Consider the following 12,981-nt stretch of genomic DNA (forward strand, 5'->3'; position numbering starts at 1 on the left):
GCGCCCACCACCTGCGCCATCGTCAGCCAATCAGCGGCCGTCTCAGGGGTCTCGCGCTCGGGGCGACTCGGGCTGCTGGGTGGCTCCCCCGTCCCTCCTCCCGCCAGAGTCCCTCTCGAGCCTCCCCCCTCCCGCGGGCCGCGCGCACGCGCACGCTCGCGCCCGCTCCAGCCTCTTGTGTGTCCTCGCGCCCCCCGCCCGCCCTCCCCGCGCGCAGTGAGCTCCGCTCCCCCCACCCTCCTCCCCCCCTCCCGCCCGCCCCGCGCGCCTCCTCGCCGGGTCCCCCTCCCCCACGGCCGCCTCCTCCTCCTCCCGCCCCAGGGTGAGCGCGAGCCACCTCCCTCCCTCCCTCCGCCATGGATCCCGGCAACTGGAGCAGCTTCATCTTCCAGGTAACAACCCCCTCCCCCCCGCCCCCCCACCCCTCCTTCCCACACCCCCTCCCGTCCGCCCTCCCTCCCGTCCCACCCCCCCCTCCGCGCGCCCGGTGCGCGCGCAGCTGTCCCCCTCCCTCCCTCGCGCCCTCCCCCGCCCTCCCCGAGGCGCCGGCTGGGCGCGCGCGCGGCGGGGGCCGAGCTGCTCCCTCGCTCCCCCCCACCCCGCCCCGCCAGGCTCCAACCGCCGCCGCCGCCGCCGCCGCCGCCGCCGCCCGGGCCCCCGCCCCCGGCCCCCGGCCCCGCGGGGCCTTCCGCCCCCACCCAGGGGGCGTCGCCGCCGCCGCCGCCGTCGCCGCGCTCCGCGGCCCGCCAGGCGCCCTCCTTTGCTCCCTCCCGCCGGCCGGGGTGCGCGGGCGGCGGGGCGGCCCGCGGGCCATGCGTTCGGCGCGGCCCAGCCCGGCCGGCCGGGGGCGGCGCCCCGAGCCCGGGCCCCCGCGCGGCCCGCGCCCCCGGCCCCCGCTGAGCCCCGGGGCCCCCCCGCCGTGGCCGAGGCCATGTTCCCCGTGTTCCCTTGCACGCTGCTGGCCCCCCCCCTTCCCCGTGCTGGGCCTGGACTCCCGGGGGGTGGGCGGCCTCATGAACTCCTTCCCGCCACCTCAGGGTCACGCCCAGAACCCCCTGCAGGTCGGGGCTGAGCTCCAGTCCCGCTTCTTTGCCTCCCAGGGCTGCGCCCAGAGTCCATTCCAGGTGAGTAGGGGTCGGCCGGGCCGGGCCGGGCCGCGCCGGGGGGGGGACGCCGCGCCGCGGCCCACACGCGCCTTGTCTCCGCAGGCCGCCCCCGCGCCCCCGCCCACCCCGCAGGCCCCGGCGGCCGAGCCCCTCCAGGTGGACTTGCTCCCGGTGCTCGCGGCCGCCCAGGAGTCGGCTGCGGCCGCCGCCGCCGCCGCCGCCGCCGCTGCGGCCGCCGCTGTCGCCGCCACCCCCCCGGCCCCGGCCGCCGCCTCCACTGTGGACACAGCGGCGCTGAAGCAGCCCCCGGCGCCCCCGCCGCCGCCCCCGCCCGTGTCGGCGCCCGCGGCCGAGGCCGCGCCCCCCGTCTCCGCCGCCAGCATCGCCGCCGCCGCGGCCACCGCCGTCGTCGCCCCCACCGCGGCGGTCGCCGTGGCCCCGGTCGCGTCGGCGTTGGAGAAGAAGACAAAGAGCAAGGGGCCCTACATCTGCGCCCTGTGCGCCAAGGAGTTCAAGAACGGCTACAACCTCCGGAGGCACGAGGCCATCCACACGGGCGCCAAGGCCGGCCGGGTCCCCACGGGTGCTATGAAGATGCCCACCATGGTGCCCCTGAGCCTGCTGAGCGTGCCGCAGCTGAGCGGGGCCGGCGGGGGCGGGGGCGACGCGGGCGCCGGCGGCGGGGCGGCCGCCGTGGCCGCAGGTGGCGTGGTGACCACCACCGCCTCGGGGAAGCGCATCCGGAAGAACCACGCCTGCGAGATGTGCGGCAAGGCCTTCCGCGACGTCTACCACCTGAACCGGCACAAGCTGTCGCACTCGGACGAGAAGCCCTACCAGTGCCCGGTGTGCCAGCAGCGCTTCAAGCGCAAGGACCGCATGAGCTACCACGTGCGCTCACATGACGGCGCTGTGCACAAGCCCTACAACTGCTCCCACTGTGGGAAGAGCTTCTCCCGGTGTGCACGGGCCCGCGGCCGCCGCTCGGAGGGGGCGGGGGGGGGGGCGCGAGATCGGGGACGCAGCCGCGCTGGGGGAGGAGGGAGGCCCGCCCCGCCGGCTTTCCCGGAGCAGGGGGCGGGCCCTAGCCCGGGGGTGGGCCTTAGCCCAGGGGGTGGGTCCTGGGGTTGCAGGGCCACGGGGCGGGGAGGCGGCTGGGAGGCCTCCCCGCCGGAGGGGAGGGGTTTCCGCCTGGCCTGGGCGGCGCTGGGGAAGCGGGACGGCAAGGCTGCACCTTCTAGGAAACCCCGGGGAGCTGAACTCGACTGCTCTGGGGACAGCGCCGGGGCCCTAACTCCCACCCCCAACGTGTTCCCAGGCCGGATCACCTCAACAGTCACGTCAGACAAGTGCACTCAACAGAACGGCCCTTCAAATGTGAGGTAGGAAGCCCACCGCCTCCTGTCCTGGTTTTCATGATTTTGATCCTCATTGTAGCTGTCCGAGTTCAACCTCTCAGACCCCCTTTTTCTCTCTCTCTTGCTTTTTTCACTCCATTTTCTCATCCCTTCAAGACCTCATCATCCCATTTCCATTTCCTACAGATCAAAGATCCCCAAGGCCCTGATTCCTTTAACCTCTTGCCCCCTTCTCCCCACTCCCCAAAGCTCTAACTCTCCTGACACCCCCCACGCCCCTCCCCCCTCCCCAGAAATGTGAGGCAGCTTTTGCAACGAAGGATCGACTGCGGGCGCACACTGTACGACACGAGGAGAAGGTGCCGTGCCACGTGTGTGGCAAGATGCTGAGCTCGGCTTATATTTCGGACCACATGAAGGTGCACAGCCAGGGCCCTCACCATGTTTGTGAACTCTGCAGCAAAGGTACTTTGTAGGGGTCTGCTGGGAGGGCCAGGGACAAAGGGTGGGAGTCAAGTCAGAGGCCCTGCCACAGATGAGGGTCAGAAGGGCTGCAGCCAAGAGCTTGTGGCATCTTGAACCCTGCAGGAAGCAAGTGGAGCTACTGGCATGGGGATGGCACCAAAGTTAAATTCTAACTGGTCGTGGCTAAAGCACGACCAGACCAGTGGGTCTGGGTGTGCAGGGGATCATATCGTGGGTGCTTTGAGGGAAGGAGTGTCAAGAGAACCCATTGCTGGGACTGGAGAGATAGTATAGTGGGTAGGGCGCTTGCCTTGCATGCGGCCAACCCAGGTTCTGTTCTTGACATTCCATATGGTGCCCCGAGCATTGCCAGGAGTGATCCTTGAGCACTGCAGGTGTAACCCCAAAACCAAAAAAAAAAAAAGGTCAGGGAGAGAAAAGCAGTTTCCAGGGGGCTGAAGACAAAGTTTCAGTGAATTCTGCAGCCACACCTGATCTTCAGCCTGAGGCAGGCAGGTTCCTGAGCTGGGGTCTAGTGGGCACCCGTCCTGCCCTCCCAGCAGAAAATGTTGCCTTTAACATTTCATCACTGAGTAAAGGGGCTGAGGCTACAGGGCACTGAAGGGAGGGGACACAGCCGTCTCTGCTGAGGGTCAATCCTTCAAGTGGCTAGGAATCCATGTCCAGTCACCCGGGAGATCGCCCCCAGCCCTAGAGCATGGGCTGTGGGTGCCACGCCATAAAGCCAACCCCTCTCTAGCAGGCCCGGCCTCCAGGAAGGCTTTGTTCCAACCAGCCCCAGGCAACCCACGATGGGGTGGGAGGAGGACAGGGCCACTGAGCAGGGCACCCCCCGCCTAGGAGAACAGCCCCGTCTCTGGGGTCTCCGCCTGGCTGACCCCCATCCCCCCCAACCCAATCCCCCCCCCCCATAGGCTTCACCACGGCAGCATACCTGCGCATCCACGCGGTGAAGGACCATGGGCTCCAGGCCCCGCGGGCTGACCGCATCCTGTGCAAGCTGTGCAGCGTGCACTGCAAGACCCCTGCCCAGCTGGCCGGCCACATGCAGACCCATCTTGGGGGGGCCGCCCCCCCCTGTCCCGGGAGACGCCCCCCAGCCACAGCCCACCTGCTGAGGGGGACCCCCGCACCCACCAGGCAAGGCGTGGGGCACTGGCTGGGGGGTTGGGGTGGGGTGTGTGACAAGGGGGCTCAGAGGACCCAGTAGGGGATCTTAGCGAGGCCAGGGAATCCCAGCTCTCACTCCAGTTAGGGAGGCTGCCCAAACAGGGAGGCCCCTTCAGAACTGGGTAGGGATGCAGGCTGAAGCCTCTGCGACCAGACAGGAAGTGAGCAGGAAGTGAGCAACGGCTGTGTCCCGAGGGAGGGAGTTTGGAGGAGTCTAGAGCAAGGGGCCAGGCTCTCGCCATTCAGCTTGCGCTGTGATCTGCTGTTTGTCTTGCAGGTACTGGTGAGGTCTGTCCCATGGCGGCAGCGGCGGCGGCAGCAGCGGCGGCAGCAGCAGTAGTAGCAGCTCCCCCCACAGCCGTGGGCTCCCTCTCTGGGGCTGAGGGGGTGCCTGTGAGCTCCCAGCCACTTCCCTCCCAGCCCTGGTGAGCTCCAGGTTGGCGGGGGACCGAGGGGAGAACGGAGGAAAGTCCCTTGGTTCCACCTCCTCTTCCCCCCTCTCCCCACCAACTCCTCACTACTTCCCCCATCAACCAAGGAGCCTCCAGAAGGAAGGAGGAAGAAATGTTTTCTTAGGGGAATTCACTAGGTTTTAAAGATTTGTTTCTCCTGCTCCTCTCTTCTCCCTCAGACCTGACCCCACCTACACCTGTTCCCTTGGTTGTGTTGAAGCCCCCTGGACAGTGGGCAGGGGTGGCGGAGGACAGGAGCAGCCACTGCCCTCACCCCCTCTCCTTTCTGGAACCCCCCTGCCCTGCCCTTCTGGGGATTTGTGAGCCTTTTTCCCCTGATGGTCCTGCTCTCCTAGCCCCTACCCCCTACTGTCTGCTACCCCTCCCTGGGGAGTTGGTGCTTTTATTATTATTTTTTTTAAGGGGGAAGGAGAGTAAGGAGGGGAATATCAGATACTGCCCCAAAGAGGGGGGAGAGGGGAGACTTGAGAAGGGGCAGAAGCAGGGAAGGCAGAGATTGTACCTTCATAAAGCGGGCTGGTTTGGGGTCAGTCCCTAAAACGTAAGAGCGACTGTCGACTGTTGGGGCAAAAGACCAGGGGAGCAAAATGAGGAGCCATTAGGGCCAGAGGCAGGGCAAGAGATGGAATCTTAGGGGCCGGGGGAAGGGGGGATCCAGAGACTAGAGGTGCTTCCTGGGGGCGGGGGGGAAATGCAGCCACAGTGTCTCCCCCCTTTCCCTCTCCCACCCCAGCTCCAGCCCTGGCCTTTTCTTTTCATCCCTCTTCCCCATGAGAGTCCGTGGCCCTGGCCATGTCATCGTGTTCCTGTGTCCCCTGCATGTTCCCCACCCTTCACCCCCTCCTTTTGCGCGGACCCTATTACAATAAATTTTAAATAAAAACCTCTCTCTGGCTGAATTGAATGACCACCTCCCCAGCCCCCAGCTGTCCTCCTCCACCCCCAAGGAGTTTTCTGGGGCTGGCCCGGCTCGGCTGTGGCTCCTCCCCAGAGACAGCACCCAGGCACCGCCTAGGGCCTGGGTGGGGCCGAGGCGCCCCAGGTTTGGGAGAGCAGGTTACCAGTCCATAGGATACTCCAGGGGCACGGGCCCAGTAACCCCTGGAGGGCTGGAGAGGCAGGGGTTAGAGACCCGACAGCGGAACTGCCCTGGGTCCCTACCCGCTTTCTCCTGCGGGGGCTGCCAAGTACCTGCGCGCTCCGGGCCCTGAGGGCGAGTGATGCTGTAGCTGCAGATAAACTGGGGGAGCTGAGCCGTAAGGCGGGAGCAGACAGCCAGAGAACTGCATTGCCCCTTGGCCCGGTGGTTCTTGGCACTGCCCAGACTGGAGTCAGCTCCGCCCAGCGCCCCCCGCTGCGCCACACTGTCCCTGCAGTCATCCTGATCTTGCAAGTCCCTTCCAAGGACCCTTTTCCTGGAGCCTTCCAGTACCTATTTCTGCTGTGCAGCTTTGGGGTGCAGGGGTCTTCTGATCTGCAGAGTCCCCTCTCTCGAGACCCTGCCGTGCTTGTCTGCAGCCTTCCCAAGTTTTGCCACATCTCCCATCCCCTCTTTCTGCTCACGGTGCCTCCTCGGGGTCTTGCCGGCTCAGTGGTCCTCGCAGACCCGTTTCCTGTCAGGAGACCCGGTGACCGTTGACGGGAGGGGCCCGGGGCTTGGGAAGGGGGCGCCCCGGGAGGCGCGCGCGCGGGGGAGGGGGCGGGGAGGGGACGAGAGTGGTCCCCCAGCTGGTTGCCCGGGTAACTCGGGGCCTGGCACGCGTGGCTCCCCTGGGCTGGCCGGGAGGGGCGGGAGGCGTGCAAGGGGCGGGGGCGGCGCGCGCGGCGGCGGGAGCGGCGGGGAGGGGACCTGAGAGCAGGGAGAGGAGGGGACGAGCAGAGCGAGGGGAGACCCGCCGCCTCCCTCCCTCGCTCGCTGACTCGCTCCCTCCCGGGCTGCGGCTGCTGCAACGGCAGCAGCGGCGGGAGCAGCAGTCTGGAGCCCGGCGTCGAGGTGAGCCCCGGACGCGCCCTGGCTGCGGGTAGGAGCGGACCGACAGACGGCCGGGAGGGCTGCACAGGAATGCTGGCGCCTGCGGACCCGCGGGTGGGAGTGGGCGCGCCGCACCAATGGGAGATGGAGGCGCCGTCCCCGGCCCGAGGGAATCCCTAGGAGGGGGAGCAGAGAAGGGGATCCGAGGAGATGCCAGGTCCCCCCCAGGGAGGGGCGCGGATGTCTGCGCCCCAAACGCGCAGCAAGAAAACCCGCACCGGCTGGGTGCCCTGGGAGGAGGGGAGGATGCTGAGGGAGTGAAATGGGAGTCTCGGGGGAGCCCCTGCCCTGTCTGTCTGAGTGCATGGGTGTCGGCACTGCTTGTTGATTTGGGGGTGCTGGGCCACCTGCTAGGATCCGAGCATCCAGGTTTGGACCCAGGAGGTGCCCATGAGGAAGGTCCTGTTTACCAAGGGGTTAATCACAGGGCTCTCCCGCAGCACTCCTCCCCAGAGATGTCCCACCCCAAGGCAAAGGAAACCCCAACTTTTCTTCCTCTCCCCAGAGCCGCCCCGCTGGCCCGAGACACAGCCCTTTGGGGCTGTGGTGCGGCGAGCCTCTTCTCACAAGCCCGTCTCCTCCTCTTCCAGGACCCGCTGCTGTCTCTGCCGCTCCAGCCTCCCAGCGGACGCCCTCTCCCCTCTCCCCTCCCAAGATGGCAGCCAGCAGCACTGAGGGCCCCGAGATGAAGGGGCTTGAGGAGAACCCCCAGACCCAGGGCCAGGGGCCTAGCTCTTCTGAAGTGGGAGCTGGCCCTGTCCCCGCTGGGGTCCCTGAGGAACCAGAGGCCCCACAGCCAGGCCCAGACACTCCAGGGGCCCCTGTGGGCCCAGAGCCCGAGGTGACCAAGGTGGGGTCAACTCCAGAAACCACGGAGGCCCCAGCAAGAGCCCCAGATACATCCCAGGCCAGAGACCACAGCTCAAGCCCAGGAGGGAACTCTAAGGCTAACACCAGCCCCGAAGAAGCTTGCCAAGAACCCGCATCCCACCTGGAAGTGAGCAAAGAGGCCTCTGCAGCTCAGGGAGCTGCTGTGCAACCCACAGCCCCGCTCGAGCAAGCCTCCGAGCCCCCTCCCCAGCCAGCCCCCCAGCCAGCCCCTCAGCCCAAGTCCCCTCCCCAGGAGGCCCCCACCCCTGAGGTCCTGACTGAGAGTGGGGGTGAAAAGCAGGAGAATGGGGCAGTAGTTCCCCTGCAGGCGGGCGATGGGGATGAGGGCCCGGCGCCCCAGCCTCACTCACCACCCTCCACCAAATCCCCACCTGCCAACGGGGCTCCCCCCCGGGTGCTGCAGCAGCTGGTCGAGGAGGACCGGAAAGGAAGGGTTCACAGTGGGCATCCGGGATCTCCCCGAGGCAGCCTGAGCCGCCACCCCAGCTCCCAGCTGGTCGGGTCTGGGGTGGAGGGGGGTGAAGGCACCCAGAAACCTCGGGACTACATCATCCTCGCCATCCTGTCCTGCTTCTGCCCCATGTGGCCTGTCAACATCGTGGCCTTCGCTTATGCTGTCATGGTGAGCCCCGGGGTCCCTGGGCCCAGCTCTGGCCATGCCTGGGTCAGCGCCCCCCAAGGAGCCTGGCCTCCCACCCCTCTGCATGGACCTTCCCCCCAGCCAGGACTTGAGTCCTAAATCCCTTCAGGTGGGAGGAATCTGGGGGCCACACTGCCCCGGGGCCTGGCTGACCTGTTTCCTCCTCCCCTGCCCCTCCTTCCTCTCCTCACGCTGGCCATGGGCCACCTGCCGCCTCCGGACGACTCGCACCCGATCCCTGCCGCGTGCCCTCGCTCCTCCTCCTCACCCCAGTCCCGCAACAGCCTGCAGCAGGGGGATGTGGACGGGGCCCAACGTCTGGGCCGCGTGGCCAAACTCTTAAGCATCGTGGCGCTGGTAGGGGGGGTCCTCATCATCATCGCCTCCTGCGTCATCAACTTAGGCGGTGAGTGTGGGGGTCTGGGACAGGCTGGGCGGTGCGGAAGGGCTGGCAAGGGCAGCTGTACTAACCCCTGCCCCTGCTCTCTCCTGTCTGTCTCCTTTGTCTCTCCTTGTCTCCCACCTTCTCGTCCCTCCCTCTCCTCTCCCACAGTGTATAAGTGAGGGGCTCTGCCCTGCATCCCAAGACTTTTCTTCCTGTTGGGAGCTGCCTTGGGCCCACCCTTCCCTGGGGGAAGCCCAATCGATGGCCCAGGCCCGCACCCATAGGGACCAAGGGAGCCTGAGCAGCCTTGTTTACAGCTTCTTCCCTGCTCCTGCATCCTGCCAGGCTCCTCTGCCAACCGTAGGCCTCCCTCCTCCTGCACTGTTTCCAACCTCCCTGTATGTCTGCCTGCATCCCCGCCAACCGCTGGGCCTCCCTAGCCCTGCACTTCTGGAAACCTCCCTGCACTTCTGGAAACCTCCCTGAACAACCTCCCCAAGTCTTTGCTCTCCGCTTCCCTGCATCTCTGCCCACCTTCCAAATCCAGGGATTCCCTGCACCCCAGCCTGGTCTCCCCCACCCAACTTTCATTGTCTTGGCACCTTCCTGATTATTTTCTTCCTTCTCGCCTTTCGCAGCCCTCTTCCCCCTCCACACCCACCGCCTCCTTCCTCCCCTCCCTCCCCTCCTCCAAGATCCTCTCTCTCCTCCATCCACCCTCCTGCCACCGTTCATTCTGCAAAAACTCCAGCTTTTACTGGGAGGGCAGAGGTGTCAGGAGAGGGTTCTCTAACCTGGGGCTCCGACTGTTCACTGTTCGGACCACTCCGGCCCAGGCCCGGTCCGGACCGCGTGCTGGGGTGGTGAACCACACCTGGGAGAAGGGCGGGGCCGCCGACTCGCCCCACCTGGGCTTTAGAGCCCACTCAGCGAGTAACTTTCTTAAACAGGCGTTCTCGGGGCGGGGGTCGGTCGTTCGCGGGCTCTGTAGGAAAAGAACCCCCCCCCCCCCCCCCCAAATAGGACCAAAGCTCCGAGCTACCGGAGCGAGGGAGGGGCGGGCGCTCTACAATCATTTTTTATGAGGACCAGGTTTGTTGCTCGCTGCAGTCCGCTTGGGAGGCGGGGACTGAACTCCCGCGCGGTTCGACGCGGTTCGGAGTTGACGGAATTTTTGTTTTCTAAAAATGTGTGTGTGTTGGGGGTGGGGTGGGGTGGCGGGGAAACAAAATTTTGAAAAAAGAAAAAAAAAGGATACATGAAAACGGATTCTCGGATTCTCCCTTTTTGTATGCCGGATGCTGCATGAGTCTGAAACACCAATAAACGCAGACTGCATGAGTCCCGCCTTCAGCCTCACTTGGTCCTTGCGTCCGTCCGCGCTCCTTTCGGGCAAACGCTGCTGGGTAGTCTGCGCACGCGCCGCTCTGGCGTCCATCTTTACTGTGGGCGACGCCAGTGTGGCCCGGGAGCCTCTCTGCGCATGTGCACTCCTTCCTGGCGTGCCACTTCCCAGTCGCTCGGCCGAGCGCGGAGCCTCCGCGCCGTCTCTGTGCGCCTGCGTGCTGTCACCCTGCGCAGCCCGGGAGGCGGGTCCTAGCGCCAGGTGCGTTCCGCGCGGAGGAGGCGCTTCCGCAGGCGTTGGTGTCCACCTGGGCGTCGTGAGGGCGAAAGTGGCGCGGGCTGGTCCCTGGACACCGCGGAGGACCGGATCTCGGCCCGTGGGGCGGGGTCCTTGGCGGGGATCGAGCGCCCCCTCCTGGGGACGGGCGGTTTGGTTGCAAGGGCCGCCGAGACGTTCTCTAAGCGGGCAGCCTTGGGGTCCTTGTTGGGACGGGGGCTCGGGGAACTGCGGCAGCTCTTTTCATCGTAGGGGCCCTTCCCTAGTGTCGCATGTCCCTTGTCCGGGCTCATGGAGACCTTGCGGCCACAACGGCGGTGCCTTTGTCTGAAGAAGGGGAGGTGACCTCGGGCCTCCAGGCTCTGGCCGTGGAGGATACCGGAGGCCCCTCCGCTTCGGCCAACAAAGCCGAGGACGACGGGGAGGAGGGAGGCCAGGAGGAGGCCGGGTGTGAGGGCCCCGGGACTGAGGAGGCGCAGGGAGAGACCCCCCGCGAGGATGGGGAAGAGCTTGCCAAGGGGGAGGCGGAGGACTGGTGCGTGCCCTGCAGCGATGACGAGGTGGAGCTGGCCGCCGACGGGCAGTCCTGGATGCCCCCTCCCTCGGAAATCCTGCGGCTCTATGAACTGCTGGCCGCCCACGGCACCCTAGAGCTTCAGGCCGAGATCCTGCCCCGACGGCCCCCCACGCCGGACGCCCCGAGTGAGGAGGAGAGATCGGACGAGGAGCCGGAGGCCAAAGAAGAGGAGGAGGAGAAGTGAGGAACACCCTCACCCCTAGTTCCTGGGGCTGTTCCCGGCTCCCCTCCCCGCCCCCGGGGAGAGGCGGAGCATGGAAGGTGGAGGGCGGGCAGGGGCCTTCCCTGCGGAGCGGCAGGCTGAAGAGGGTGGTAGGGCGGGTGAGGCGTTGGATCGACCCGTTTTCATTTCTTCGCACGTTTGTCTGTCCCAGGCCACACATGCCCACCGAATTTGACTTTGATGATGAACCCATGACACCAAAGGATTCCCTGATTGACCGGAGACGCACCCCAGGTATAGACCAAAGGGAGGAGTTGTGGGGAGGTGAAGGGCCAGTGCTCCGTCTGGGTGCCTTGGTCGCTCCCCAACTTCTAGCTGCGGAGGAGCATTCCCCCAGCAAACCAGTCTAGATCGATACCCATCTTAAGACTCTCACAGAGGATTCTGTCTTGCTTCCCATTAGGCCTGTTCCACCTCCCCAGATGTTCCAAGTTTTCCCCATCAGCGTGATCTGAGCCTGCTACCAGGCCCTTCTGTACCAACTCATCTTGTTGCCTTGTGCCTTCCTTGACTTCATTCAGCCTGAGAGCCAGACTTTCTTTCCCTTTGCTCCTTCCATCATTCCAGCAGCAAGTCCTGTTTGATTTGCTGCCACATTTCCAAATCCACCTACCACTCTCAGCCTGCAGCACCACACCCATCTCCAAACCTCTATTTCTTACAAGGATTGTTGTACCTGTTAACTCATCTCCCTGCCTTCTGTCTTAGCATTCAAAGTGATCTCCGTAAAACTTGTGTTGCCACTTCTCGGTTTAAAATACTTCTATTGCTAGGGAGACACTCCAAACCTGAAACACTCCAAACCCACATACCCTGGAGATTTTCTAAAGACGGGTCAGAGTGATAGTACAGTGGGTAGGGCACTTGCCCTGCACACAGCCCACCCGGGTTCGATTCCCGGCATCCCCTATGGTCCCCCGAGCACCACCAGGAGTGATTCCTGAGTGCAGGCAGATCCAAGAGTAACCCCTGAGCATTTCTGGGTATGACCCCCCCCCCCAAAAAAAAACCCAGGGTTTTCTTTTTTTTTTCTTTTTTTTTTTTCTTTTTTGGGTCACACCCGGCGATGCACAGGGGTTACTCCTGGCTTTGCATTCGGAAATTACCCTTGCCAGTGCTCAGGGGACCATATGGGATCCTGGGAGTTGAACCTGGGTTGGCTGCGTGCAAGGCCGCGTGTAGCCCTACCCACTGTGCTATTGCTCCAGCCCCCCCCAAAAAAGAGGTTTTGTAAAGACATCCATTTACAAGCACTCCAAACCCCTGTAAATAGTTGGCCTCATCTTTCTCATCTCTGCCAAATCTCTACACTCTTAAAAGAGTTTTGATTTCCTACCTCAGGGCCTTTGTACTTGCTATTCCCCCTGCCTGGGATGCTTAGTGGCACCGCATAATTCAGAACTTCACTGCCTCCCTCAGTGAAGACCCAGCTCTAAAGTTCCATGACAATCGGCTGTATGCAACCTCACCCCTAAATTTCTCAACTCCCCCTTCTCTAGGGAGCTCAGCTCGGAGCCAGAAACGGGAAGCCCGCTTGGACAAGGTCCTTTCAGACATGAAGAGACATAAGAAACTGGAGGAACAGATTCTCCGGACTGGCAGGGACCTCTTCAGCCTAGACTCAGAGGACACCAACCCCACCAGTCCCTCACTCCGGTCCTCTGGGAGCGGTCTCTTCCCCCGGCAGCAGCGGAAATATTAACTGCAGTTGCTTCTGCCTTTCAGGTGCAAAGTACGCACCCACCGGCCCTCCATTCTCCCAGCATCTGGGAAAAGGGTGTGAATGTGTGCGTGTGAGATGGCGACCCCATCCTCCCAACACAAAGATGTGCGTGTGTGTTTCTGGTTTGTGTTGAACATTTTTTTGGAAGCCTGGACTGACTTTTGAATCGCAAATAAAAAGTAGTTATCGTCTCTTAGAGCTGGGCATGCCCTTAGAGCCCAGACGGAAGCCCTGGTGGGAGGGAGAACTACCTTCCCCCAGACTGGGAAATTCAAGCCAGATGGGGCAGAGGTGGA

General features: G+C 64.5%; 3 protein-coding genes across 3 annotated transcripts; all 3 read left to right on the forward strand.

The window, feature by feature from the left end:
- The first annotated feature begins 916 nt into the window (after positions 1-916).
- MAZ (MYC associated zinc finger protein) lies at positions 917-5,480 on the forward strand. Its single transcript, XM_056138838.1, is given in 6 exon segments — positions 917-964; positions 966-1,124; positions 1,209-2,065; positions 2,425-2,488; positions 2,758-2,929; positions 4,398-5,480. Coding segments are annotated over 6 exon segments (1,437 nt in total). The 5' UTR covers positions 917-931; the 3' UTR covers positions 4,550-5,480.
- A 931-nt stretch (positions 5,481-6,411) lies between these two features.
- PRRT2 (proline rich transmembrane protein 2) lies at positions 6,412-9,175 on the forward strand. Its single transcript, XM_056138783.1, has 4 exons — positions 6,412-6,586; positions 7,216-8,138; positions 8,430-8,562; positions 8,710-9,175. The coding sequence occupies exons 2-4, from the start codon at positions 7,281-7,283 to the stop codon at positions 8,718-8,720; spliced, it is 1,002 nt and encodes a 333-aa protein (XP_055994758.1). The 5' UTR covers positions 6,412-6,586; positions 7,216-7,280; the 3' UTR covers positions 8,721-9,175.
- Positions 9,176-10,016: 841 nt separating this feature from the next.
- PAGR1 (PAXIP1 associated glutamate rich protein 1) lies at positions 10,017-12,973 on the forward strand. The gene is made up of 3 exons (XM_056138862.1): positions 10,017-10,919; positions 11,114-11,196; positions 12,462-12,973. The coding sequence occupies exons 1-3, from the start codon at positions 10,435-10,437 to the stop codon at positions 12,662-12,664; spliced, it is 771 nt and encodes a 256-aa protein (XP_055994837.1). The 5' UTR covers positions 10,017-10,434; the 3' UTR covers positions 12,665-12,973.
- The last annotated feature ends 8 nt before the right edge of the window (positions 12,974-12,981 follow it).

The sequence above is a fragment of the Sorex fumeus genome, unplaced genomic scaffold, assembly GCF_029834395.1.
Source record: "Sorex fumeus unplaced genomic scaffold, SorFum_2.1 ptg000130l, whole genome shotgun sequence".
In the NCBI taxonomy this organism is placed as follows: Eukaryota; Metazoa; Chordata; class Mammalia; order Eulipotyphla; family Soricidae; genus Sorex; species Sorex fumeus.

What these genes read in the sequence shown, in the direction of transcription:
- PRRT2 (XM_056138783.1), top strand. Translation starts at nt 7,281, where the DNA reads ATGGCAGCCAGCAGCACTGAGGGCCCCGAGATGAAGGGGCTTGAGGAG. An exon ending in CCTTCGCTTATGCTGTCATG is followed by an intron (nt 8,139 to 8,429) that starts GTGAGCCCCGGG and finishes TCCTCACCCCAG; the next exon opens with TCCCGCAACAGCCTGCAGCA.
- PAGR1 (XM_056138862.1), top strand. Translation starts at nt 10,435, where the DNA reads ATGTCCCTTGTCCGGGCTCATGGAGACCTTGCGGCCACAACGGCGGTG. An exon ending in AAAGAAGAGGAGGAGGAGAA is followed by an intron (nt 10,920 to 11,113) that starts GTGAGGAACACC and finishes TGTCTGTCCCAG; the next exon opens with GCCACACATGCCCACCGAAT. An exon ending in TGACCGGAGACGCACCCCAG is followed by an intron (nt 11,197 to 12,461) that starts GTATAGACCAAA and finishes CCCCTTCTCTAG; the next exon opens with GGAGCTCAGCTCGGAGCCAG.